This window comes from Megalops cyprinoides, chromosome 8, assembly GCF_013368585.1.
Source record: "Megalops cyprinoides isolate fMegCyp1 chromosome 8, fMegCyp1.pri, whole genome shotgun sequence".
NCBI classification, from domain to species: domain Eukaryota; kingdom Metazoa; phylum Chordata; class Actinopteri; order Elopiformes; family Megalopidae; genus Megalops; species Megalops cyprinoides.
In genome coordinates this window covers 31,124,403-31,150,039 of record NC_050590.1, presented here as the reverse complement: position 1 = coordinate 31,150,039, position 25,637 = coordinate 31,124,403, and the positions used below count along the sequence as shown (strand labels likewise).

General features: G+C 43.2%; 1 protein-coding gene across 3 annotated transcripts in view; it reads right to left on the bottom strand.

Annotated features, from left to right (window-relative positions):
* The window catches only part of cpt1ab (carnitine palmitoyltransferase 1Ab (liver)), a 36,878-nt gene extending 11,381 nt beyond the window's left edge, over window positions 1-25,497 (bottom strand). For 2 of the 3 annotated variants that reach the window (XM_036534787.1, XM_036534789.1), the window contains exons 1-8: window positions 25,355-25,497; window positions 21,104-21,262; window positions 20,778-20,920; window positions 18,768-18,939; window positions 18,000-18,101; window positions 3,958-4,095; window positions 3,771-3,848; window positions 1,084-1,191 (exon numbers count right to left, since the gene is read on the bottom strand). In XM_036534787.1, the coding sequence (XP_036390680.1) occupies window positions 1,084-1,191; window positions 3,771-3,848; window positions 3,958-4,095; window positions 18,000-18,101; window positions 18,768-18,939; window positions 20,778-20,920; window positions 21,104-21,244 (882 nt within the window). In that variant the 5' untranslated portion in view covers window positions 21,245-21,262; window positions 25,355-25,497. Of the gene's footprint in view, window positions 1-1,083; window positions 1,192-3,770; window positions 3,849-3,957; window positions 4,096-17,999; window positions 18,102-18,767; window positions 18,940-20,777; window positions 20,921-21,103; window positions 21,263-21,522; window positions 21,596-25,354 lie in introns of all 3 variants that reach the window. The other variant, XM_036534788.1, reaches the window with a different exon arrangement.
* Window positions 25,498-25,637: the final 140 nt, after the last annotated feature.

Genomic DNA, 25,637 nt, shown 5'->3' with positions numbered 1-25,637 from the left:
CACCACGGCAAAGGGCAAGAGACAAAACAGAACAACAACCTTTTACATGGGGGGCATTTTGGCATTGTGCAATCATGCAAGGTGTGATATAGGGAAGAAAGAAACAGACAGAGATGGAAGAAATTCACCTAAAACCTGGCACATCCATTATCACCATGACTACAGGGGTCACAGCTGTTCAGAATAAGCCAATCACACTAAAAGCACAGCAATCACACATGCTCATCAATACACAGACACAAGCTTTACGCTGGGATCAAATATGTAAATAGAAGGGCTATTCAGAAAGCCTGCTTCCTACACAATCCCAGCTAGCACATAAGACCAACTTGTGCAAACATGCATTTTACACAATATGTGTATGCTATATATAAATACACTGGCTTGTTTGAGGGTAATGGTCTGTTGCTTGCCCTTAGAAAACTGATCATTGCTTTGGATCAGTGGGCGATTATCTCCTGTGCAACAAGACCCTGTGCCTCTTCTCTTTGATCCTCCACACACACCAGCTGCATTGGACATTTGGCTGAGGTCAGGGAGACCACGTGGGGGGGGGCACAGGTGAGACACAAATAACACACAGGGCAAAATGCGGGAAATCTGGAGATACAAAGCCCCCTCTGCCATACTGGCGTTGAGCATAAAAGGAGCGTTCCACTGTGGGATACACAGTTTTGCCTGGAGTTTACTTTTGCAGCTCTGGTTCTGTTCGAATTTTAAAATAGTGATCTATACTGTTGGTATGCCAATACATGAAAACGAAATGAAAAAATTTACAATTTACATCAGACATCTGATTGTAGTGCATTTTTATGGAAACCCTCTTCTGGTGTAATGCAGAATCCAAGATCAACTTTTATGCAATATGTGAGAAAAGGTTTGATTCATCTGACATCCATTTCCAAGTGTATCTGTGTTTACTCGCATACAAAATCAGGATTGCTCTGGATTGTAAAAGAGCTGCAGCAGAAGACACACACTCCAGGCAAAATGGTGCATCGCAGCCTGCTCACAGGTGACACTGGTCAGGTAAGAGGGGACAAGGTCAGGTGTCCAGCAGGAGCACCCTGGAGAGACACTTACGGGTTTGATCTGTGCTCTGTCCAACTTCCTTCTGTACAGCATGATGGCGTGGATGGCATTGCCAGCCCGAGCCGCCTGCAGGTTTGTGGGGAAGACATACAGGAAGTCCTGCAAGGCAGAGAGCAAGCAAGCACAAGAAAGGAAGGCAGAGAGAAAAAAACATGAGCAGGAGTGAGAGAGAGAGAGAGAGAGAGAGAGAGAAAGAGAGAGAAAAGAGAGCAGAAGAGACCAGAAAGACCAGACAGCGACCGAGACAGAAAGGAAGCAAAGAAAGAGAAAGCCAGAGAAAGAAAGAAGAAGAGTAGAGGGAGTTAGGAACAAATATTTTCTGGTCATTACTTTTGGGTGGCTAGCATCTAGACATGCCCAATAAAGAAGTAAAGTGTACGAAACCATGTCTAACCACAACAGCCTCAGTCACGAGCCATCAGCTCAGTCAGATAAGAAGCAGACTGATGAACATCAATACAGGCGAAAGACTGCTCCCGCTAGCCAAGACGGAATTCGACCCAGCCCACTGCAGAACCTTCCCACAGCGGCTTTACCCTGACACTACAAATCTCCTCCCAACAAAAGCAAATGCCCGAGGGCCTGTGCCGGGTTACTGGTGGCCCAGCAGCTGTGGACAGAGCCTTGCAGTGTCCCTGTCCTTGCAAGCGCTGACCCGTGTGAACAGAGATGCCATGGCCCTCTGAGCACACATTCCGCAGGGTGAGCCAAAGGCAGTTGGCTTTCTCTTCTGTGCTCTCTATGCACATGGACAGCCTCGGGCAAAGCAAGGACTGCCAACACTGGGGGCTTTCATCATTAACCATTAAACAGGGCAAAATACTCATTACTGTGCAGCACACTGAAGGTCCAGCTGTGACCTTAAAATTCTCCTGAAAATACACACATCCCCAGCTGACATGATCATGCATTTAACTAAAGACACCTGATGGTATTACAGTGAAATAATCACAGACTTGGTGCAATCAACATAGTTTACAGCTCATACCAAAGGACTTTGAATTTTTTTTTTTTAACATTCAAATAGACATGCACTGCTGTAGCAACAAATTCACAGTCATATTAGATCAGGCGTTATAGCAATTACTATTAAAGCTCCTTATTCCCATAAAGAAATCCTTTATCTTTCAGGGTTTCTGTGATCCATTCTCCAATTGTCTCCTTGATGTCATGTAAGTGACTCATAGGCACCTGAGAAGTCACAGGGTGCCAGGAGCACTAAAAGGCAGTGTCCCAAGCCCACAACAAATATATACATATATATATATATATATATATATATATATATATATATATATATATATATATATATATATATATATGTATTTCCATACTCCAACCTTAAACTATTGGCTCAGCCACATCTAAAATGTGAAAAAGCTGGCCACACATAAATGGTTTCTTTAATAACAAGACTGAAGAATATCAGGAAAGTGGCTGATTTATTACAGTGAATCCAACAGGTCAAAAACAGGCACAAGGGATGAAAATAACTAATAACAGGAGTAAACATGGTTTAAAACATGGGACACAAAACCCCAAACTACAACTCCCCACCCCATCTGAAACACAGGGTCCCTAAACATACATATTAATTTACAAAGAGAGAAGAAAATGTTATTCCAAGTGAATGAAAACTGTGCCAATTTCACATAAAGGTAGCTCCCCTTGCACTTGCAAATCAAAGAAAGATTTACAGATGAAAATGAAAGACACCACAACACAGTGGTGTATTTGTGTAAGTGTATTTAGAACTCCACCAAAAAGGTGAATGAAATATATCTGCATGAAGACAGCAGTCTATATACTTCAGTGCAGAGGGCTGATGGTGTGAGTTTAGTGATGCCCAAAGTGTGCCCACTGGATTGGCAGGCTTCTGTGGAGCTGGATGCCTGGCTCTTGATGAGAATGGGAGGCACTCTGGAAAGAGCCACCAGCTGAGCAGCCCTGTGGTCTTTGTCCCAAAATGCACCCGGCAGGTGGGTCCAGCTGCTTTGCAGTGAGGACATCCAACAGTTAAGTGCTTTTAATGCCAGGTGCAGCATAACCCGAGTGAGAGTGTGTCACTGCAAAGCAAGCCCCTGCATTTCAACCCAGCTTTGGGATTGCCATTTGGGGAAAGAGCTCTCCTCATTGCAGCAGCACCCTCTGCACACATGCAGAAGGGTTGGAGTGAGCCTAGCACAATGTTCTGACACATGGCAATTTTTCTTATTTTTTACATTATATCCCCCTCTACAGGAAAATGAATTCTGACAGGAGAATGAGTAAATCTCTCACTGATGACAACCAAGAAACTTCCATCTGCCTTACAAGTGGTGGAGAGTGCTGATGTGCTTTAGGAAGAGGAACCCTGGCCCATGTAAACCCACTCTACCACAGTGGAGGATAACCAACTGTGTCCCACTGCAGCAGGCTCCCAGTCACAGTTGGTTACTGGCACAGCCCCTATTTGTCGTTCCTTCAGTTTTTAATGTCACCTTTCTGACCAACAAAATTTCCCTGAATGTCACTAAAAAATAAAGGATGGGGTACTACCCCATTCTGGCAAACCCCAGTTTCCTGAGTGCCTTTTGTAGTGTTTGTATTTATTCAGTTGAGGTGATTCAACTGAGTGCTCTGCTGAAGGGTATGGCAATGCTAACCCACCTGAGATTTCACACATGCCTTTCTCTTACCATTGCATAATAGTTGCTGTTGACCATGATGGGTCCACGCCCCCTGAGGTAGATGTACTCTTCCCACCAATCACTGACCTAAAAAGAGATCGGAGAGGCAGGAATGATAAGCGGAGAATAAGTGAAGTGTGAAGTCTCAAGCTAAAAAACAATAACCAAATGGTCATTCTGGCAACCGTCCACTTACGTAGTTGGAGGCCCACCAGGATTTCAACTTCAGGTACCACTGGAGTTTTGGACCCAGCGTCTTCTCAAAATCCTTTGCCAGACCTTCCATTCTTTTGAACTGTTCATCATCCATGAGAGGGCGGGCAGACTCAAGGTACTGAGAGAGTGAGGGGGAGCAAGAAAAAGAGAGTCACAGAGTATGCCCCTCAGTAATTCACCACTCTGCCAATAAGCAACAAAACCATGCCACTACGAAGTGGATACAGTAGTCAGTAGCGGGAGAGAAGGGACCTAAGTGTTATTATCTAGACCAGCGTTTCCCAACCTTGGGGTTCCAACTCCAGGTGTGGTCGCCTGAAATTCAAATGGGGTCGCCTGACATTGTAAGATTATAGTGCTTCTAACTTCTGACCAGACATGGTTCAGAATCAGAGAACTGTTAACCTGATGGCCTTATTATCATAGTTACAAAGGAAGCTCCACACCTTGGTGCCACGCTACAGTTGGAGCCAAGAGCAATTGATTAAGGCAGGCAGCAGACATCAAGTCTAGCATACAACCGGGAGTGGGCAATTGGCAACCATCACCACACAAAGACGCGGTCAGCATCAAAGGATCCCGCTTTGCATTGGGAACATAGGTTGATGCTGCAACAGTGTAAAACCTATTGTTTGTTGCCATTTGTTTCATGGTATAAAAGGCCGATCACGGTAACAGTTCCCTGAGTTAAAGCTTCGCAGGCAGAGATGCTGCCGGATTCCATCGCCGAATAAAGCTTTTTCTCCAAGCGCGCTTTTGGTCCGGTTCGTTTACTTTTAAAATTAGAACAAAATCCAACAATTGGCGAGCCAGCCAGGAGGAGCTGATACGAGAGAAACTCACCGACACATCTACGAAGTGGAACAATTCAGCAGAAGAATCGTGGAGATTTTTCCGGTTGAACTTTCCAGTCGAAGATCGGCAAGACAAGAGTCTGCGGGTCCGCAAACATCGCAAAGACCTTAACTCGGTAAGAAACGTACCACTCCTCTTGAAGAACCTAGCTATTTTATAAGTAAACAAACCAGTAAATATACGTATATGTAACTGACAGTGTTTTGGTTAACACTGTTGATAAGAGCTCTAAAAAAAAATAGGCCGAGGTACCGAAGTCTAGGCTAGGGAAAGCCTAAGTTTATAGTCAGCTCACGTCGTGCTATCTAGCCGGTAAATATTTAGTTATATTTTCCGATTAGATCAGAGGTTGACGGAGTGTGAACTATAGTAACGCGGTCATCTCACATCGTGCCGGTTATCAGACATAACCGGAGGTTGATGGAGAGACTCGTGTAAGCAACTGCGGGTTGCTGGACACCTTCCTATGGTTAGGAAAGGTTTTTGATGTAAGCTCTGGGACAGAATTCAGTACTGTATAATTATTCTTCGCTGTGAGAGAGTTGGAGAATTCAGTTTTTAAGTGTGAGAGAATTAAAAACTGGTACTTTTCTTGATTGTGAGAGAGTTAAGAAGTAGTGCATTATACTGGTATTGTAAGTTGTTAATTGAGCTTCGGATAGTCAGCTCACGTCGTGCTATCTAGCCGGTAAATATTTAGTTATATTTTCCGATTAGATCAGAGGTTGACGGAGATTGTACTATAGTAACGTGGTCATCTCACATCGTGCCGGTTATTAGACATAATCGGAGGTTGATGGAGAGACTCGTGTAAGCAACTGAGGGTTGCTGGGCACCTTCCTATGGTTAGGAAAGGTTTTTGGTATAGTCAGCTCACGTCGTGCTATCTAGCCGGTAAATATTTAGTTATATTTTTCGATTAGATCAGAGGTTGACGGAGTTTGTACTATAGTAACGTGGTCATCTCACATCGTGCCGGTTATTAGACATAATCGGAGGTTGATGGAGAGACTCGTGTAAGCAACTGCGGGTTGCTGGGCACCTTCCTATGGTTAGGAAAGGTTTTTGGTATAGTCAGCTCACGTCGTGCTATCTAGCCGGTAAATATTTAGTTATATTTTTCGATTAGATCAGAGGTTGACGGAGTTTGTACTATAGTAACGTGGTCATCTCACATCGTGCCGGTTATTAGACATAATCGGAGGTTGATGGAGAGACTCGTGTAAGCAACTGCGGGTTGCTGGGCACCTTCCTATGGTTAGGAAAGGTTTTTGGTATAGTCAGCTCACGTCGTGCTATCTAACCGGTAAATATTTAGTTATATTTTTCGATTAGATCAGAGGTTGACGGAGTTTGTACTATAGTAACGTGGTCATCTCACATCGTGCCGGTTATTAGACATAATCGGAGGTTGATGGAGAGACTCGTGTAAGCAACTGCGGGTTGCTGGGCGCCTTCCTATGATTAGGAAAGGTTTTTGGTGTAAGCTCTGGAACAGAATTCAGTACTATATAATTATTCTTCGCTGTGAGAGAGTTGGAGAATTCAGTTTTTAAGTGTGAGAGAATTAAAAACTGGTACTTTTCTTGATTGTGAGAGAGTTAGGAAGTAGTGCATTATACTGGTATTGTAAGTTGTTAATTGAGCTTCGGATAGTCAGCTCACGTCGTGCTATCTAGTCCTTAAAATATTTAGTTGTGACAGGCTACTGACACGCTTATATTTTTCGATTAGATCAGAGGTTGACGGAGTGTGTACTAGTAATATAGTCATCTCACATCGTGCCGGTTATCAGACTAATCGGAGGTTGATGGAGAGACTAGTATAAGCAACTGGGTTGCTGGACACCTTCCTATGGTTAGGAAGGCTGTTGGTTAATTATTATATATTATTATTAAGTATAATTATTCTTCGCTGCACGGGTTGAATAATTAAAATTTTAAGTAAGAGAACTAAAATTTGTACTTTTCTTGATTGTGAGAAAGTTAAGAATTAGTGCATCATACTAGTATTATAAGTTGTTACGCGAGCGTTGTTTTTCCGACTGTAAGTAATACGTAAATGTTCTAAGTAACGTTAGAAAAATTATAACAGTATAAATTTATATATATAAATTTATAACAGTAAAAGCATACTTAAGAATACTTTTCTTAAAAGCTATATGCTTAAAGAATTTGTATTTGTTTTTAAGTCGCTGAAATTGTAAGCACTTTAACCTTCCAAATTTGGTTTGGAATGACATCTTGTTTCCTTAATACCGTAAAAAAACTGTAAGCATAGCCTTCCGACCGAGGTTCGGAAAGAATTAGCATTTTAAACGGTAAAGTGATAAGCCTTCCGACTAAGATCCGGAAAGAGTCAATTTTTCTAACTGGCGAGCCAAAGTTTAATTTTCTGTTTTGTGCAGCTAAGCAGAAAAAAAAAAAACACGTGATTTCTTTTCTTTAACTAAAGTGTTAAGATAAACGCAGTATATTATTAAGAGGAAATCAAGAGTAGACAAAGAAAATAGTCTATATCACTGAATGATTTTGTATTTTTAAAGTATATTCATATCCACTTATCTCAAAGTATTCCTGGTTGTGGGCGTACTCTGTATTTTGAAAAATAGCCTACATTTTTGACTAGGCTGCGCATTTGAAGATAAAAATTGTCTGTAGTCTTTTCCTCGTTAAGACAAAAGTATAATAATTCCAGTTTCCTTTAGCTAACTCTGTTCTGTAGAGTGCACAACATTTGCATTCAAGTAAAGATAGCTGTGGGTATTCACACTTAGAATAAACAGTCTAAACAGCTCCACTAACACCTGCTCTGTCTGCTTTGTATCTGAGGGAATCTGTTGTCATGGCTGCTGAGTTGCCGTCGGCTGCGCAGATCCGTGTTCATGGGGCTGGGCCATTGAAACCTACGACAGAACGTCACGGAACAGCTCCTCCAAGCACAACCATCGATCAGATGATGGACAGCCTAAATTCATACTTGGAAAAAACGGCTTGGATTAAGGAAATGCAATGACGACATCCAACGGAAATACAACATTAAACCCTCCGAGGACAGACTCTGGACCTTGCCGGACATCAAAAAGGCCTGGGGAAAGACACAGCGCATGTTCGCAAGCAGCAGACGAGACGGATGGTCTGTTATTTTGTGCAAACAAATTCGACAACATCTGGAAAAGTGTGAGATTGATAGACTGAAACGTGAAATCACTGCGGAAAATGCAAAAGTTAAAGCATTAGCCTCTCAATTACAGGAAGAGAAAAAGGAAAAAGAGAGACTATTAGCTGAAAATCAAAAATGGCTAGATCTAATCTCCAAACAGCTACAATCAAAAGACTGTGATAAAGCAGCAGCCTCTTCCAATACACATGAAGGAGGCGCTAAGCAAAGGAGACCAGAACTGCTCTACCCATTCAAAGAGCTGAGAGCCATTGAGGAACAACAACACCGTCATTTGCTGGAGGAATTGCCACATGACCATGGTAGCAGCTCAGACGGTGAGGAATTGTTCAATGACACACCTGCTGCTGCACCTGTGACAAAGGACAGCAGTGCACAGGTCAAATCTACCTCCACAACAAGCACAAAGGCTAGGCTTGCTCCTGTCGTAATCAAACACCGTAGAACTGAAGTGGAAGTTCAAAGTGAAGAGGAGTTTGAGGAGGATGGCCAGAGACGGACTCGTATTGTGACAAAGAAGGTCAAAAGATACCTCCCATGTAAGACTTACCAACCAGCCACACCAGAACAAATTGATAAATGGTCCAAGGAATTACCAGATGCATATAAACAGCCGCGCAAGGCATGGCAAGTTCTTGAACGCTTACGAAAAATTTACACTCTACACCCACTGGATGCTGCTATGATCCTCAATGTAAACTTAAGGGACAGCGATCAAAAGAAGCTGACTGAAAGTGTAGAGACAAGGGCAGGGGAGTCTCAAGACAATGTTGATGCAGGATGGGAGGCCGTACGAACCTTTTTATATGAACTTAAACCTGCAGAAGTCAATTGGGCCAAAATCACATCATGCACACAGAAAGCAGGAGAGAGTGTTGCAGAATATGAGGAACGCTTTAAGCAGATTTGGCTGGAACATGCTGGTCTGAACAACAGTGACGATATAGGCAAGGATACTGGCATGCCTTTAAAAACTTCATTTGTGAATGGACTAAAGCCAGAGTTATCCAAAGCCCTTAAAGTCCGTTATGATGACTGGGATGGTGTTGGGACAGCTTTCAATCAGGTTGTGGAATGGTCAGCGAGGATTGAAAGAACACAGGACGCCAAACTCAGAGCCTTACAAACTAACGCTCTGAAATACAACAATACTGGAAGCGAACACAAAGAAATGGAGAGGGGATGGAGACACGACCCAAACAAAACAAAAAATGGACGCTGTCGATACTGCCACAAGCCAGGACACTGGAGTAAGAAATGCAAAATGAGGTACAGAGACCGAAACAAACATGGCGATGATTTGGACAAAAAGTTTCAACAGCTAACTGCGGAACAAAAACAAACCCTTCTAAATGCTGTTGAGCCGCAGGGAAACTAGAGCACCCCTCTCTGCAGCACCTGCTAGCGGCAGTCCATCAAAAGGCTGACGGACTCTATGTGTGTGCAAAAATAAACAATTGTGATGTTGACTTCTTACTGGATACTGGAGCCGAACTGACTGTTATACCCACAACATTTGCTAGCGAAATGACATTTTCCTTAAGCCAAGAACACATAACAGCTAGTGGAGCTGGGGGTGACAACATTACCCTGAGGAAGTCAGAACCCATTATTCTGTGCATTGGACCTCACAAAGTAACAACTGAAGTTTGGGTAGGAAAAACTACACAAGCTTTGTTAGGGCTGGATGTATTGTTGAAATTAAACTCTTCACTAAACTTTGAAGATGGTAAGGTGACGTGGAATGTGAGGAGGCTCGAAAAGACTGACATGCAGCATCATCTCATATGGTCAGAGGATAAGGATGACTGTGGACTGTTACAAATGCCTCCTGTATCTTTCACTGGAAAAGCACCACCTAGTACTAAACAATATCCTATCAGCAAAGAATCCATTCAGGGTATCCTCCCCATCATCCAACAGCTAGAAAAACGTGGCATTTTAGTCAAAACCCAGAGTGCATCCAACAGCCCAGTCTGGCCTGTAAGGAAAGCTAACGGCACATGGCGCCTGACAGTAGACTATAGAGAAGCCAACAAGTGTATAGACAAGCTGACACCTTTGGTGGCTAACCCTGCAACCATCTTTAACAGCTTGAAACCTGAACATGAATGGTTCACTGTCATAGACATGGCCAACGGCTTCTGGTCAGTGCCTCTAGCAGCGGAGTCCCAACCTTGGCTAGCTTTCGCTGTTGCTGGGCAACAATATCAATGGACACGATTGCCACAAGGATTCCACAACAGCCCCACTGTTTACCATCAAGCTCTCAGAACGCACTTGACATCCCCAGACATGCCACATGTGACATCAGAAATCATACAATATGTGGATGATGTACTGATTGCCTCGGAGACTGAACAGGAACATGAGAAGGATGTCATAGCCCTGCTAGACCACTTGTGCTCCAAGGGCCACAAAGCCAGCTTGGAAAAGGCCCAAATCATGCAGAGAGACGTCATTTATTTGGGACAGAAGATATCCAAGGGTGAAAGGACCATAACACAGGACCGAACTAAGGCAATCAGAGAAACACCTGAACCCACAACAGTCCAGGAATTGAGAAAATTCCTGGGACTCTGCAACTACAACAGATCCTGGGTGGACTCATACACTGAAATCGCTCAGCCCTTATACGACCTCCTAAAGGGAAATCCACATCCCAAGGAAAAGATTTCTTTCAGTCAGGAAGCCCAAACAGCATTTCAGAAGCTAAAAAAAGCTCTAAGTGAAGCACCTGCCTTAGGAGTACCCGATACAGGAAGACCTTTCACCTTGTTTGTGAATGAAAGAGATGGGTATATGACAGCAATGCTGGCACAAGAGCATGGAGGTGAGCGAAGGCCTGTGGGTTACTACTCGGCAAAACTGGATAATGTGGCTTTGGGCTTTGGGCCCTGTCTGAGAGCAGTGCAAGCAGTTTATCTGGCGGTCGGACTAGTTTCTAGTCTAGTGCTGGATCAAAAGTTGGTTGTGAAATGCCCACATGCAGTACATGCCCTATTGACAATGCACAGGGCCTCACAAGTAACAGCAAGTAGATGGGGAAACTGGCTGGCTGTGCTGGAAGCAAGCAACATTGTCATTGAGAAAGCCAGTGTGTCCAATCCCTCCACAATGATGATGCCTGCAGAGGTTGATGGAAATGATCACAAGTGTGAAGAGATTGTCAGTACTCTGGAAATTGATCAGCATATCAAAGAAACCCCACTACACAACCCTGACCTGGTCCTCTTCACAGATGGGTCATCAACTGTGGAAAAAGGAATAAGGAATGCTGGATGGGCTGTGACATCAGACACAGAAGTTTTGGCAAAAGGATCAATGCCTCCAGGTACATCAGCACAACAAGCAGAACTCAAGGCCCTGATTGAAGCATGCAAATTAGCCCAAGACAAATCTGCAAATATTTATACAGATTCCAGATACGGGTTCGGAGTTGTTCATGATTTTGGACAGCTGTGGAGACAAAGAGGGTTCATGACGGCAGCTGGCACACCAGTAAAGAATGGACAACTGGTGAAAGAATTACTAGAAGCTCTTCGGCTACCAAAAGAAGTCACTGTCCTAAAGGTAAAAGCGCACACAAAAGATGTAACAAATGAAGCCAAAGGCAATGCCCTAGCAGACGCTGCTGCTAAACAAGCCGCAAAGGAGGGGGGTGCACACACAGCGGCACTGAGACCACTGGAAAGAGATAGAGAATCAATCTCTGACATCAAACAGATGCAAAGTGAAGCATCCAGAGAAGAAATATGGGTATGGATGGAAAATGGAGCAAAACTGCACCATGACAACATCTGGCGACATGGTACAAGAACAGTGGCCCCTGAATGCCTTCTGCCCTATTTAGCAACACAAATTCACTCGCTGGGTCATGTGGGTGAGGACAAAATGACCCACAGATTCAGTCAAGTGTGGTGGAACACCAAGTTCAGAACGCAAGCCCGACATGTGATCAGAAGCTGCGTCACATGTGAAAAGAACAATCCTGGAACCAGAATTAAGACCCCTGCTGGGGGAACACCAGCCCCGCCGGGTCCATTCCGGCACCTTCAGATGGACTACATAACCCTGCCTAAGTGTGGGAGGTTTCAGGATGTGCTTGTTATAGTTGATAAATTCTCCAGATGGGTAGAAGCATTCCCGACTAAACATGGAACGGCAGCCCACACAGCCAAAACACTGGTGAAGGACATCATTCCTCGATGGGGCCTGCCAGAATGCATAGACTCAGACCAAGGAACACATTTCACATCCACAGTATGTAAAGAAGTGTGTCGCATGATAAATATAAGATGGTCATTACATTGCCCTTACAGACCACAAGCTTCAGGTCAAACAGAGAGGATGAACCGTGTCATCAAAGAACGCCTGTCCAAACTCCACCAGGAAGGACTCCCTTGGCCCGAAGCTCTACCCATTGTGCTCTGCAGCATCCGAGCAACACACAACAAGGAAACTGGACTAAGCCCTTTTGAGGTCATCACAGGCCGGCCCATGCCCCTACCCGGAACAGTGGATCTGCGCAAAGCCGACGTGCACTTAACTTCAGACAGCCTGATCCAGTACTGTGAAAAACTCAGTTTTGCAGTACAGGCTGCTGAGAAACAAGTTTGCAGTGCTTGGCAACCACCCCCAGAGGGGGGGCACAGTCTGGTGCCTGGTCAATGGGTAATGATACACAAACCTCAAAAGGTAGCATTGGAAGCCAAGTGGGAAGGTCCGTATCAGGTTCTTTTAGTAACTAATGCAGCAGTTAAGGTGCAGGGAAAAGATAAGTGGCACCATGTAAGCCACTGCAAGTTAGCAAATCCGCCTAGAGATGAGGGATAGAATGGCGGTAGTATTTATCAGAGTCCAGACATGACGGGACTAGAGTTGTCTAGGCTCTAGCTTGTCGTCTGAGGATGAAGAGGTCATCATACCACCACTGATAAATACTGTAGCGTCCCGCCGAAACTACATTAGGGACAGTTTAGGCATTTTTAGGAATAACGATCCATTTTTTTAAAAATGTTTATGTACTTTGGCAAGATGCGTTCCCGCCTTCTCTCTTGTGTGTCATTGCAGATGTTCCAGTGAAGAGCAGGGTTCCTAACAGCTGAGAGAGAAGGGTGCCCTGGCTGTCATCAGACACCTGCGCTGGACTGTACCTGACACCTGGCTGATATCTGCTGGAAAACCACGGGACACGGGACACATCTGCATCAACCAAGCCCACAATATCACAGACTGCTTCAGGAGACCTCATTCACCAGCACAATCCAGCAGCATGTGTGGAATGCGATCATCCACCATGCCACCAATGTCATTTCTCTGTACATCTTTCAATGTATCCGTGTATCATCACAAAATTATATTCTTTTATTTTATACTGTAAGCAGAGGTGCCTGTGCTCAGTATTAGACTGTGTACATGTTGCGATTTCTTTTTCTTTTCCCTCCTTCCGCTCCTGTATTTTCTTACCACTATTTCTTTATTTTTGTGATCATATTTTTTTTATGATCAAAGGGGGGAATGTAAGATTATAGTGCTTCTAACTTCTGACCAGACATGGTTCAGAATCAGAGAACTGTTAACCTGATGGCCTTATTATCATAGTTACAAAGGAAGCTCCACACCTTGGTGCCACGCTACAGTTGGAGCCAAGAGCAATTGATTAAGGCAGGCAGCAGACATCAAGTCTAGCATACAACCGGGAGTGGGCAATTGGCAACCATCACCACACAAAGACGCGGTCAGCATCAAAGGATCCCGCTTTGCATTGGGAACATAGGTTGATGCTGCAACAGTGTAAAACCTATTGTTTGTTGCCATTTGTTTCATGGTATAAAAGGCCGATCACGGTAACAGTTCCCTGAGTTAAAGCTTCGCAGGCAGAGATGCTGCCGGATTCCATCGCCGAATAAAGCTTTTTCTCCAAGCGCGCTTTTGGTCCGGTTCGTTTACTTTTAAAATTAGAACAAAATCCAACAACATACCTTACAACTGATCCGCACAAAAAAATATATGTACGTTAAATTTAAAAATAATGTTACGCACAATTAACCAACTAATCGTATCTTCCTTCATAAAAATCGACTTAAAATAAACTGGTAAATGATCGCGCGGCCTGTCTAATTGACATAACCATGCTTGACCAAGCTATGTAACGTTCAAATCAAGGCGCACGAAGCAGGCGCACAAAGTTAGCAAAACAAATGAATTAGGACAGAAAATCAAATGAATTAGGACAGAAATTAGGAAGCATTGTAAAAATGGAGAGGTTTCTTCGTCCACCTGCGACCACCACGACATCTGCAAGTGAACCTGAGAAACATCCATTAAAAAAGAATGCGAAAATATGATGAAGCCTTCCTGCAGTACGGATTTACCACTGCAATGGAAAACAACAAGGAAAAGCCTAAATGCCTCCTATGTGGAACTGTACTATCCAGTGAGGGCATGAAACCAAACAAACTTAAAAGACATTTGAGACAACACATAAAGATTATGTGGGCAAGCCAAAATCTTTCTTTGAAAGAAAATGTGTTGAGCTGAACAAGCAGCGAATGTACTTCAAGAGAGCAATGACGAGTTAACGAGTGAGCTTTGAAAGCATCGTTTGAGGTGAGCTATCTTGTTGCAAAGGCTATGAAGCCACACACCATTGCAGAGACTTTGATATTGCTGTTGAAATGGTAAAAACAGTGTGTGGGGAGGAAGAGGCTCAAAAACTGAAGACAATACCACTGTCTGATAACACAGTGAAAAGAAGGGTAGAGGCAGTAGACCAAGAAAGCTCGCTAACAGAGCGACTTCGGAATTCCCCTGCCTATGCTCTTCAAATGGATGTCAGCACAGAAGGAAAAAATGCCCATGCTTTGACATTTGTTTGTTACATGCAGGAGAATGCGATTCATGAGGATAATTTGTACTGCCTTCCTCTTCCTGAACATGAAACTGCCAAAGCAATGTAAGATGTCCTCCATCGCTACATGGAAAAAAACAAAATTTCATGGGACTGAATGGTCAGATTCTACACAGTGAGCAGGCCTGCGGACATTGATCATGGATGTGGCCCCCTCTGTGGTATGGACTCATTGCATGATTCACCGAGAGCAACTGGCATGTAAGGAACTTAGTGTACCAATCACAAATGCATTGCAGCAGGTCATCAGCATAGTGAACTATATCAAGCCACATCCACTGCGTGCACGTCTAACAAAACTATGCAGTGATATGGGCTTGGAACACATGAATTTGCTCTTTCACACAGAAGCACGGTAGTAGTCTAGAGGCAGGGTGCTGGAGAGACAACTGCTGAGAAATGAACTGGTGGCGTTTTCCATGGATGTGAAAAAAAAAAAAACAGAATTTTTCAGCTTAAAAAAGGTGTCTCCTTGCATATGTGACCGACATCTTCGGGAAACGTAATGATCTTAACATAAGCATGCAGGGGAAAAACAAGAATATAATGCAGATGAGTGACCGCATTGATGGATTCAGAAGGAAACTCGCATTCTGGAGAGAAAGCCTTTCAAAGGCAAACTTCACCCCTTTCCCTCAGCTGTGCAACTTTCTGACAGACAACAGCATCAATGAATGTCCCACACAGATGATGAGTGACCACCTGAAACACCTTGAGGAGCACTTTGCCACTTTCTTTCCAGACATGGATATGTCAAAGCTTGACTGGGTTAGGGACCCATTCCACTGTGATGCAGGCTCTGTGCACCCGCCTGCTGCCCGCTGTTGAACAGCTGATCAAACTATCATGTGAGTGTCAGGGACTGCATTCGCGAGTGGCTGTGGAGGAATTCTGGTTTGGAGTAAGAGATTGCACTGTGTGTGTTAAAAGTCTTGGTTCCTTTTGGAAGCACGTATTTGTGTGAGGTCGGATTTAGTGCACTTGTGTGCATGAAGTCAAAGTGCCGTTCCCGACTGGATGTGACTGCAGAGATGAGATGCGCTCTCTCTCCTACACTACCAAACTTTGACAGGTTGCAGCGCAATGTGCAGGCCCAACAGTCTCATTAACTAGGGTAAGATAAATATAAGATGTATAATGAACGTTTACTCGTAACATAATATTTCAAAGTAGTCCATACAAATCAAAACATGTCTATGTCATGAATGATTGATGTCACAAAACTCTAGCGACCCCAAAGTGGTGTCACCAGCCAAAAAAGGTTGGGAACCCCTGATCTAGACAATCTATACAGGTGCAGCTGCATAATTCATGTGACAAGAAATGCAAGAAATGTGCATTGAAAAGTATATTTTATTACGTGATTATGAACTGATTACTCAATGAAAAATGGCCATTTCCATGTCTGACGTCATTTCCAAAGCTAAACAAAGCAGCCAGAACAACTATTCTCTTTTGTTGCTGTGTTGACAGGGCTCTGTTGTCAGTTAGGCCCCAGTTCAAACTATGGAGCCTTCAATGGAAATCCTGGCTGCAAATTCTGCCTTAGAACCAATGAATCCACAGTGGAGGTTGAGCATGTGCATTATTGTTAGTGGTAGAAGAACCGGCCCTCATTAACAACACTTGTGCACAAAGAGTGAATGCTGCAGGGCTCCCATTGATCAGCACAATAGTGTTATCGTAAACATAAGGAGATTAGAGTGGATACACAGGCAAACATACTGAGAAAACTGACCTGAAGCACAAAATAGGTCAACTGTACAAAACAAACACCAGCAATACTGCAGCTTCTTATTTCTGTTTTCTCACCACTCACGTTTTTCAACAGCTTCACAAATCTGACTGTGTTAGCTATGAAATTTGACATCCAGCATGCGATATAACAAATAACATATTATATGTGGTGCAAACACGGTGCTTCCATCAACTCCTTGAAATTCACTCATTTATGTCCTGGTTTGCCAAACCTTTGTTACATATTCAATGCGCTAACTTGTCAATACAAGGCTATTTGATCAACATACAAGCACAAGCAAAGCACCTAGCTAATCAATTCAGGGTAATAATTAGTCATGATAAGCTAAACTTATCTCTTGTTCACAAAAAATACATTCTGAGCCCATTAGAAAGAGCAGATTTTTTTTTTAACTTTTTCTTTTTGTAATCTGCAACTGCATGTTGGGCTCCCCTCCCCACTGTGACCTCTGTGCTCATAGTGGAGTGCAGGGTGTAGCAAATGCAATCCTCTGACATACACACATGCCAACCTTCCTCCATATGTCACTCAGCATCATGGGAAATTTAAACTTTCCACAGTGAGAGAGCAACCTTGAGGATTGTCTGGACATAAAAAGGTGCAAAGCTCACATGATCTTATTTCCAGTTATCAAATCCCAAGTACTGATCAACACAAAATGGCTTATACTTGCAGCATGCTGTGTGAGGATGATTTCAACATCACCCTTCATTGGGCAGCACTGATTTAAGTTTCTACTAGCAGACAAAACGGCTGGGCTCTGGACAGCTGCTTTCATTTCGCAGTGTGTTCTGCTGTCCCCAGCCTTAGCACCCTGTCTGCCTGACTTTGCAAACCTGTTGATCAGGCTTCACTGTAGTCAAGTGTCCAAGAATTTCATCTTTCCAACTGTAAAACACGATTCATGGCTTAAAGACAAACCAATCTGTGGCCTTTTGTCTTCACTTCTAATCTTTCTCCACTTATCTTACCTTGCTCATTGCACATTTCATATCCTGTTTTCTCTTGTACTGATGGGCAATGCAATGGTATGTTAATACTGATTTACAGATTAGACTGATAAACCGTTGTTTTTTATGCATTCCAGTGGTAATCGTTTCATGACTCAGAACAGGTTATTACCTTCTCAGGCAAGATATCATACACAATCAGCTTATTTTTTGCAAGACAGTTCCCAAACTAGTTATTGCTAGGGCTGTACTCAAGTGAAACACAAACCACCAATATCACCCATTTCTATGCAGCCCAGAGCCGATACACATGCTGGATGGACAACAGGCATTAACCAATCAGAAAGCTGAGGAAAGCCACTCACTCTCTTCATTGTGTCCTTCACTGGGGGCACAGGCAGCCTAGGCAGAGAGCTCTGGAAGCTGTACAGCATTGGCTTCCTGCCTGAAAACAGCCTCACAAATACCTGGGTGGAGGGGGAGAAAGAGGGAGAAATTAAATTAGCACTGACCATTTCACTTCGTAGTCCAGACATCCAAGTGGTCTGTATTTATGAGACAGGTTTTCCTGTCTATCCTGGTCTAGACTATAGCTACTTAAGATAAGTGATTGAATTTGTTAAGCGTCACAGAGTGTTTCTGGACCTATGTGTGTGCGCACGACTGAGGAAATTTGATCACCAGACATCAACGTAAACACTTACTGCAACAGTCAGAGCTGTGGTTACTCAGTTACACAGCCCAGAATGAGGTCACCACTATTAACACTAAGTAGTCTGGGGCTAGTGAGCCTAAATCTATGAGACCCCTTGATATTATAATCTCCACAAAAACTGCTTTCAGTGTACAAAAGCATCAAGATACAAACACCACAAAGGACTTCCTCTGCAGTCCACAAAATCCCAAAAGCAGGCCTGTTACTAAAATGATTGCTATCAGAAGGAAGCCAAGTTATACTAAACAATGTGGGCCACATTACGTTGCACAAACTAATGAGCACTACTCACTACCAGATGTATTTATTATTCTTTCTAGTAACTTGGCCCCATGTTCTTCCATGTTCATGTCATCCTTGAGATAACCTAATCATTGCTAGTACTATGATGATCTGTGGGGCCTGGCTGCTGACCCACCATCCAGATGCGTGTCTTCCAGGACACCTGGCCGTGGCGGGCATGCATCCAGCCATGCCATGACAGCAGGCACTTCAGCGCATTCCTCATAATGAAGATGATGGTCACCCACAGCCCCGTGCCGACCAGGACGCCACCCACCAGGCGTTGGCTGTCCTCAGACATGTACCTGCTGCAGTGGGGGAAGGGACAGTATCAGAGGGTCAGGTGCTGAGAGTGGCATGCCGCTTTTAGGAGCTCGACCAGCTGCTCATTTAAAGGAAGGAACAGATTATGTGCACTACCACAATACACTCTGTCAAAGATCCTGGAAGATCAAAAAAATTGTCATTTTTGGGAGCACTGGAGTAATGCACAATTATCTCAGATTTTGGGTCAGAACCTAATAAAAACAGACAGCGAGTTTGTACGTGAAGCTAATGATTCAAAATTAAAACCATGTGATCATTCTAGATATTATTCCTCTATGGGGCTGTAGCGAAGGGCGAGAGCAGTCACCCCACCTGGCCTCAAACCCGGGTCTATGGGGTACCAACCTGCAGCTTCGACCTTTGTTACAAATGGTGTTAGCAGTGGGATGGCTGGACACGAGGCCATCTGAGGAGTGCCCAGTGTGTGAGCCGTATGAGGGACCCCCAGGTTAGGTTGACCCCGGTGTGAGGAACCCCAGAGATGGGTGAAGCATGGTGTGAAGGTCCCCAGAGATGGGTGAAGCACCAGTGAGTGGGGCACCCTGGGATGGGAGAAGTATGGTGGGGGATGCGTGAGGGACGCCTTGATGTGTGAAGTGCATGGGCGCGCTTCCTGAAGGGGAGGGCAGTGTGACGGAGTGGAGTCACTATGGTTGAGCATGCGCTCTGACTGCCATACCAACGAGCCTGGCTCTTTGACGTCGTGGTCAAAGTTGCATGTTTGGTACCCCGTAGACTCGGGTTCGAGGTAGGGTGGGATGACTGCTCTCACCTTTCTGTACAGGGGCACTTAAATAATTCATAAGATGTTAATTTTGTTAATGGCCCAAACTGCTTACCAATTAAAACCTGAAAAACTTTCCAGTTCTGTTACAATTTATCTGTTGATCTGGCACTTATTCAAATAAATTGCATGAAACAGGACATTAATAATAAGCTTTTTTCTCACAAACAAGCATGACATTTCCAAAAACAAACATTTCTGAAAGCTCTTCATGTTCACTTTATTGAAGGGCCATTTAGTATTAAAGGCATTAATGAAGACCTAAAGTAGCATGTGGCTACATCTGCAGTGATTCTGACGAGATTTGTCAACAGAGAAAGCACGCTGTTATAGATATCCTGTGACACTTTACTGCCTGCAGGTTTCACTACACCCTGCTATTCTGGAGTCAGTTTTTCAGAAACATTTGAGGTCTGTTTGCCCGTTTCCTAACGTTACACTGCTTTGAGACTGTGGCTACTTGGACTAGTTTGGTGGATCCCTTTGTCAGTGCCTTTAATCACGTTATAAGTTAAAATAAAATAAGTTACCATCATGCTGATTTAATAAGTCAATCAGTTAGTGAGTGAGAATTTGTGCTATTTTCAGCTCTGTTAATTACAGCCCTGGGTGCTCATCTGAGTTTTAACATGAACCTTTCTTATTTTCTCTTCGCAGCCAACAAACATAACTTTATTAATCTTGCTGAGTGTAAAAGCAGTGCAACCTACATGCATCATGGGCAATATCAATAAATGGTATTTTATGCAAGCCCTGAGCTAAGCCCTTGTGTATACTTCAACAAATGCTAAACAAGTTCTTCAGTAAAATTGTAAAGAGTTGTACCATGTTCAGCCTATTTCTACTCATGGTCGATGTTAATGACCTAAGGTTTATAATGAATGGCTGCAGCAGCTATGAGTCCATCATACACATTCCCTTTGGCCTAGTTGCAAAATGTCAAACTATGGTGCAGTGTTTGACATTCTACTGGACCAGATGAGGGCACACTGACAGAAGTAATCCAAGTTAATGTTGGAGTTGATGTTACCATACCTGAGCGGGATGTGAGCCCCCAATTTGGCCGTCAGTCCTAACGTGGGGTCTACGAGGGCGTATTTGGTTGAAGACATGTACCCTACCACCACCACAAATAACCCGGTGGGGCTTCCCGGGTACACCCCCGTCATGATCCCATTCTGAAGAGATGCACACAGGGAGGACAAATGCATTGAATGTACAGGCAACCTCACTGACTGTTAAATATATTGCCACTTCTGCCATCTTCACAAAATAATGTCAAATAAAACCAACAGATGTAGCTGAGCACTCAATATAATATTTACATAGAAGATACAGAAATGGGGGCAGAAGGCAATCACCTTGAAGCGGATGAACCTCTTTTTCCAGGAATGGAGGCCTGACAGGTATATCTGCCGCAGGGCCTCGTGGCAGAGCTGCAGGTCAATGCCATCGGGAGTGACGGTGAACTGGAAGGCCACTGCCTGATGTGCTTCTGCCATGCTGGCTGTGCAGGTTCACTGGAAAAAGAGAAGGGGGAGAGGACAGCGACAGTGCCAGTCAGCACAGTCCGCGCACTGCAGTCTAGCTCCCTGCAAAGGCCTACGCATGCACACTTCATTCTGGTGTATCTTAATCGATGGCGGTATTCAAAAGAGTGCTCTTCCCCAATATCTGTATGTGTCTATATAAGCCAGGGAAGTTTCAGCAAGCCGAAAAGAACAATCTACATTTAGACAGCACCACCCAATGGCAGACAAAAATTCTAACTATTCCTTACCTCCATTTTTCTGAATGCCCTTTCAATATGTGGCATTGTTATCATTCTGCTATTTGGCTGAAACAGACATGTGCTGCAAGACAAATAAGACAGGACCTAATTAAATTGCTTCCTATAAGGATGCACTGTTGAATGATTCATATTGTCCACAAACAACCAATAGGCTATTGACTCAACTGCAGCCAGACACCACTATGACATGCTGACTCAGTGCTCCTTATACCATTACCACCACACACTGCGCACACACAGTTCATATGGGGACTGAGAAGTGAGTATTACCACCATGTATGATAACACACATTTATATAATGTACCCACAATAAGGCCTGTATCATCAAGAATGCATTCCTTGTGAAAGCTAGCTCTCTTCCAACGTTTCAGTGTTCACACCCCTGTGACTGCAGACCTTGAATCCTTGTTATACATTAATATAGGTTCACCCATAGCATTACCAAAATTGCTAGCATGTACAAAATCCCCTTCAGTCAGCCTATTCCAGGAATAAGGGCGTGATGAAAAAAAAATCAATTCCTGTAGACGGAGTGGCCCTTCACATCCTGGTTCAACTCATCAACCAGTCTTTAATTATTAACTTCAAAAACAAGACCTTCCTGATACATTTTTACAAGCTTCCAAATAGGCATTATCACAATTTTTTTATCAATACAGACACATGGTATGTGCAAACCTTTGCACAAAAGGAAGAGTTGGTAGCACCATAAATTGCCCAGTCACACCAACTCATTTATTCAGCAGTTCAGTATCTTCACACTCTGAAGGGATTTGGCAAGGGCACCCAGATTTAGATCCAGAGTTGATGCATCAAACGAATAGGTTAATATGTTATTAATGGATTCCTAAAGTGTAGACTTTGAAGAAAACTCTTTGTTCTGCAAAGTCACTGTTCTGATGTCTGTAAACAGATCTGAGAACCGCAAACAATGGAATGCAGAGACCTGCTTATTTAATGTGTGATCTTAAAGGGCAACTAAGGTCATCCTCAGAACAAATAATCAATGCTTTTACTTCACAATTATCTCATGTAGGCCAGCACAAACCTGGACCTTAAAATAAATATTAACTTTGCTGAGAAAAGGCAGTAATTATAAAATATCTGAAAATAAGATACAGTGAATAGGTTTAGTTTGGTATAACCATGGGAGGTCTATGGCCATTCCAGTGCTGATTTCCCAACGTGTGATGTGTCCAACAAAGCAGGAGTTTCACTTCTCACAGAAGCACCCAATAAGCTTTTTTAAACTTGGTATTTATTCAAGAATTTACATACTAGACAGATATAAACAGAGGCTTTGCTTTGTGTTGATACAACTGCAGAATCCTTGAATTCACCACAATCAGCCTACTATAATGTACTACACTCGCGCTTCTGAGCAATAATGGTCTCTTCCAGGCTTTTCTAATTTGGTGTTTGTAACAACTGCACCATGTCATTGAAAACTAAAAATTCCATCTTAACTTAAAACAAATGCTATGACATTTGATTCCCAAATTGTGGTGAGAAAACAATCCCTGCCTAATTCCAAAACAGGTTAGACAAGAACAAGACAAATGTCCTAAAGACACAACTGAGGTGCAAAGAGATGCGAACAATGGTCAGGAGTACAGTACTCACTTTTTGAAGAGATGTGCCTTGCCTGCTCAAATTATCTATAACTGCCATGTTTATTGTGTTGATAGAAAGTAAACAACACTTCGCAGGGATGGACTTCTCAGAAATACAGTGATGTATACTCCTACTACAAGCTATATTTGTTGACCACACAGTGTATAGTACATGTCCTATAAAGGCAGATAAGAACCATCATAAGCATTGGTCTTCTCTTGCACCCTCTTATCAGACAGCTGATCTCACCAGATGATCAATCCATACCATACTCGAGTGTACTATATACCCTGTGTAACACTGGATGGAGTTAGAGCATGCCATACCTTTTTTTTAAAAAAGTTAGTATTTTAGTACATTCGGGCGAGCATGCAATCGACCAGATGGTTCGACATACTTCCTCAACATGGAAACGCCACCACCGCGTGACTATGGACACTGAAATCGTAAAAGCGCACTGTTTGCCCACTTATTAGGTCAGCGACAAAAATAATATGACCTGGACAGTTCTGTTCTTAACACAGTACTAAATCTGTTTCCACATAACTCGGTTATGACATAAAATAATGGTATCGTTGCTCTCACCAAGATTAACTGTGTACAGGATATGTGAAGAAATTCGGTATTTTGCATGTATTTAGCTGTTTTTCTACATAATTATGTCATGGTGCTAAATAGATCATAGACTTTGATTACAACCGTGGTAAATGTGCCGAGTTATGTCATCTGAAGGTCTCACAGCCGCGCTACCTGCGTTGCTGCTCCCATTCAGCCGCATTTCAGAACTACTTCCCATCCCCCAGCACTCGCGTGATCACATGACTTGCCAGCGCTACTGGAAACTAGGGGAAAGGTCACAGCAAAACAGGCATGCGACGCGGCAAGCGAGCCGGCTCGAGCCAAGGCTTTATTTGATTACTATGCAACGAAAACCATCCTGTACGGTAAAAACAAAGCTACATCAGTTTTTGAATCGGCCGATCCTAGCAGGGGTTTGACATTGGTACTAATTAAAACCTAGACAGAAGTTTGAAACGAAACAACAAATTTACAATGTCTCGAAATAATTCGATTCGATTCGAATTGCCAGGTAAATCACTGTTGAAATGCATTAACTTGCACATTCACGTCATTTTAGCTGCTACTTTGCACAACGAATAATTTTTCCTTCCAGTAAATTTAAACCAAAATACATATAATGAAATACATAATTTCTACTTAACTGGTTTGTCCACGTGTTACCCAGATGTATTGGGTCAGTGACGTCGTTCACCTTGCATAGTAACGCAAAACTGGGTTCACAGCATTATTTTTTTTTACCAAGTGAGATAATACAAACGCTATAAAATATTTATTCTTTTATAACTGTACCCCATATCTGATACTTAACTGTAAAGATAACCTCTCGCTTCAGATGCAAATGTCAACATTGGCACTTGTTGAATGTTTACAGTTTTGACCCTGAGTAAATGATAATTTCCTTCCATCTCGAAATAACTTTGTATTGTTAATTTGACAAGGTGAATTCATTTCCTCAAATTCATACGACTGTAACTCCACGCAACAGTTTCACAATTGTCCCCACGAGCTATGTAGGTGACCTTCTGTGACAGTGGTGGTCACACCTGCTGACTCGAATTGATTATGCAACTCGAGGTCGAGTACGCTCCGTGTAAAGGAAAGTATTTACACCTTAAAGTATTGAGCAATATAACTGTGTTTATTGTTTCTACCCTCATAATTTACAGAGCCTCTAGCGGAGCCTAACAAAGCCGAGCAAGGACATAAGGTCAGTTGAATGTTTAGAAGTAAGAGGTGAACGGGGTGTGCTTGCCAAAACTTACGAATTAAACCTGAAACGTTTTGCTCACTCTAATACTTAAGATAATAATTTGTGTGTTAAGTGTATTAAGGAAGATCGGGGCTTCCTGGACCAGTAAGTATTCAGCTAGCTGTTATTTTATTTCATAAACCTCTACCCAACTACGCTGACTGCACATCTAATTGATAAAGGTTAACTTCGGTCAATGTTCTGAATACGCCACCACTAGACGACAACAAAAGTGAAGTTTGCGGCGCGTATGCCGGTGTCTCATCTCTGCGCACTGAGCTACAATATTGTACAGCAGCCATGTTTATTTACTTCGCAGTCCGTACCGTTAGTCTTCAGAAAATTAAAACAAAGTGCTGTAGCATCTTACTTACCAGGTATCTTCCCGTATACGTCTATTCACGCCAAGAACAGGTGATATTTGATGTATTTTAATAATACTGCGATTTTTTTGCTCAACTGGAGAGACTGTTCCGCACCCTGACGACTGAGCCCTAGCTACCACTGTATGAATGGGAGCGCGAGGACCGCTCAAAATACCGCCCCCTTAAATGACGTCACATGTATATGTTTTTTATAATTTATGCAGAATGAACTCACTCCCCTCAGCCTGCTTTGACGTTGGGGGAGGGGAACCAGACTCAGACTCACTGGATG